Below are 1,668 nucleotides of genomic sequence, written 5' to 3' on the forward strand. Positions count from 1 at the left end.
GGGCTTTGGGATGGGGTGGAGGGGTTGTTGGGGGTTCGGAGGGGCCATGGGGGATGCAGGGTAGAGGGCTGTGGGGGTGATGGGAGATTTAGGGGGACAGGGCAGGGGATTTGGGGAATGGGCTGGGGGAGGTTCTGAGGGGCCATGGGGGGTGCAGGGTTGAGGCTGGGGGGCGATGGAGGCTTTAGGGGGACAGGGCAGGGCATTTCAGGATGGGGTCGGAGGGGTTGTTGGGGCTCCTGGGGGGCCATGGGGTGCAGGGCGGAGGGCTCTGGGGAGCTGGGGGACTTTGGGGGGGCAGGGCAGGGCCTGTGGGGTGATGGGGGATTCAGGGGGGCTGTGGGGTGCAGCGGGGCTCACCCCCACTACCCCCAGGCGGAGTACGACGCCATGTTGCTGGAGTATGCGGGGGAGGGGATCCCCGCTCTGGCCACGGCCGCAGGGGGCGACGCCTTCGCCCCGTATTTTGCCGGCTTCCTGCCCCTGTTGCTCAACAAAATGGTGAGTGTGTGTGTGTCCCCCCCTGGGACCCAGGCATCCGGGCCAGTTCCCCTTTCTCCCCCCTCTCCACGGGGACCCAGGTGTCCGGGCTGGTTCCCCCTTTGTGCCCCCCCGCCCCGGGACTCGGACATCAGGACCAGTTCCCTCTTTCTGACCCCACTCCCCATGGGGACCCAGGCGTCCGGGATGGTTCCCCCTTCTCCCATTGACCCCCCCTGCCCCCCCTGGGGACCCAGGGGTCCAGGCAGGTTTCCTCTGCTCCACTGAACCTGGGCGGCTGTGGGCTCCCCCCTCACCCCCTGCTGAACGCAGGCCCCCGGGCCCCCCTCCCTGTCCCCCCAGAAGCCCAGCTGCTCGGTGGCTGAGCGCTCCTTTGCCGTGGGGACGCTGGCGGAGACACTGGGGGGGCTGGGCCGGGCCACGACCCCATTTGTGCCCCGGCTCCTTCCCCACTTCCTGGCGGCCGCCCGGGACTCCGACCCCGAAGTGCGGAGCAACGGCGTCTTTGCACTGGGGGTGCTCGCCGAGCACGGCGGGGAGGCCCTGCTCCCGTATCCTGACCCACGGCGGGGGCTGTGGGATGCAGGGGGCTGCCTGACCCACATTGCAGGCATGGGGCTTATGCGGGTTACTAGGGGTCATGGAGGTGGATGGGTTGGGGGATAGGGAGGGGGGTGTCATTGGGGGGGTGTCTGCTGTGGGGAGGCCAGGGGTACATGGGGGTGATAAGCTGTAGGGTGGATTGGAGGGGGAGGGCCCCTTGCTGCCCCCCTTTTCCTTAACCCCTGCCCCCCAGACACTACCCTAAGATCCTGGGCCTGCTGGCGGGGGGCAGCGCCCAGGAGTCGAGCGCCCGCGTCCGGGACAACATCTGTGGGGCCGTTGCCCGCATGGTCCTGAGCCAGCCCCAGGCCCTGCCCCTCAGCCAGGTGAGGGGGCATGATGGGGGCTTTCGCCGGGAGGCGGGGAATGGGGCGTGGAGCTTGTCCCTCTAGGGGGCACAGGGGGTGGGGCCTTTCCTCTCTAGGGGGTGCTGGCTGGGGAGGCGGGGCCTTTCCCCTCTGGGGGGGCGGAGCCTTGTCCCTCTAGGGGGCATGGGGAGTGGGGCCTTTCCTCTCTAGGGGGCGCTGGCTGGGGGGGGGGCCTTTCCCCTCTAGGGGGGACTGG

At 69.6% G+C, this 1,668-nt stretch overlaps 1 protein-coding gene across 1 annotated transcript in view; it reads left to right on the plus strand.

The window, feature by feature from the left end:
* The first annotated feature begins 350 nt into the window (after positions 1-350).
* The window catches only part of LOC116839013 (importin-4-like), a 4,115-nt gene continuing 2,797 nt past the window's right edge, over positions 351-1,668 (plus strand). The window contains exons 1-3 of the mRNA XM_075061349.1: positions 351-501; positions 844-1,052; positions 1,298-1,430. Of these exons, the coding sequence (XP_074917450.1) occupies positions 391-501; positions 844-1,052; positions 1,298-1,430 (453 nt within the window). The 5' untranslated portion in view covers positions 351-390. The remainder of the gene's footprint in view (positions 502-843; positions 1,053-1,297; positions 1,431-1,668) is intronic.

This window comes from Chelonoidis abingdonii, unplaced genomic scaffold, assembly GCF_003597395.2.
Source record: "Chelonoidis abingdonii isolate Lonesome George unplaced genomic scaffold, CheloAbing_2.0 scaffold0024, whole genome shotgun sequence".
Taxonomy (NCBI): domain Eukaryota; kingdom Metazoa; phylum Chordata; order Testudines; family Testudinidae; genus Chelonoidis; species Chelonoidis abingdonii.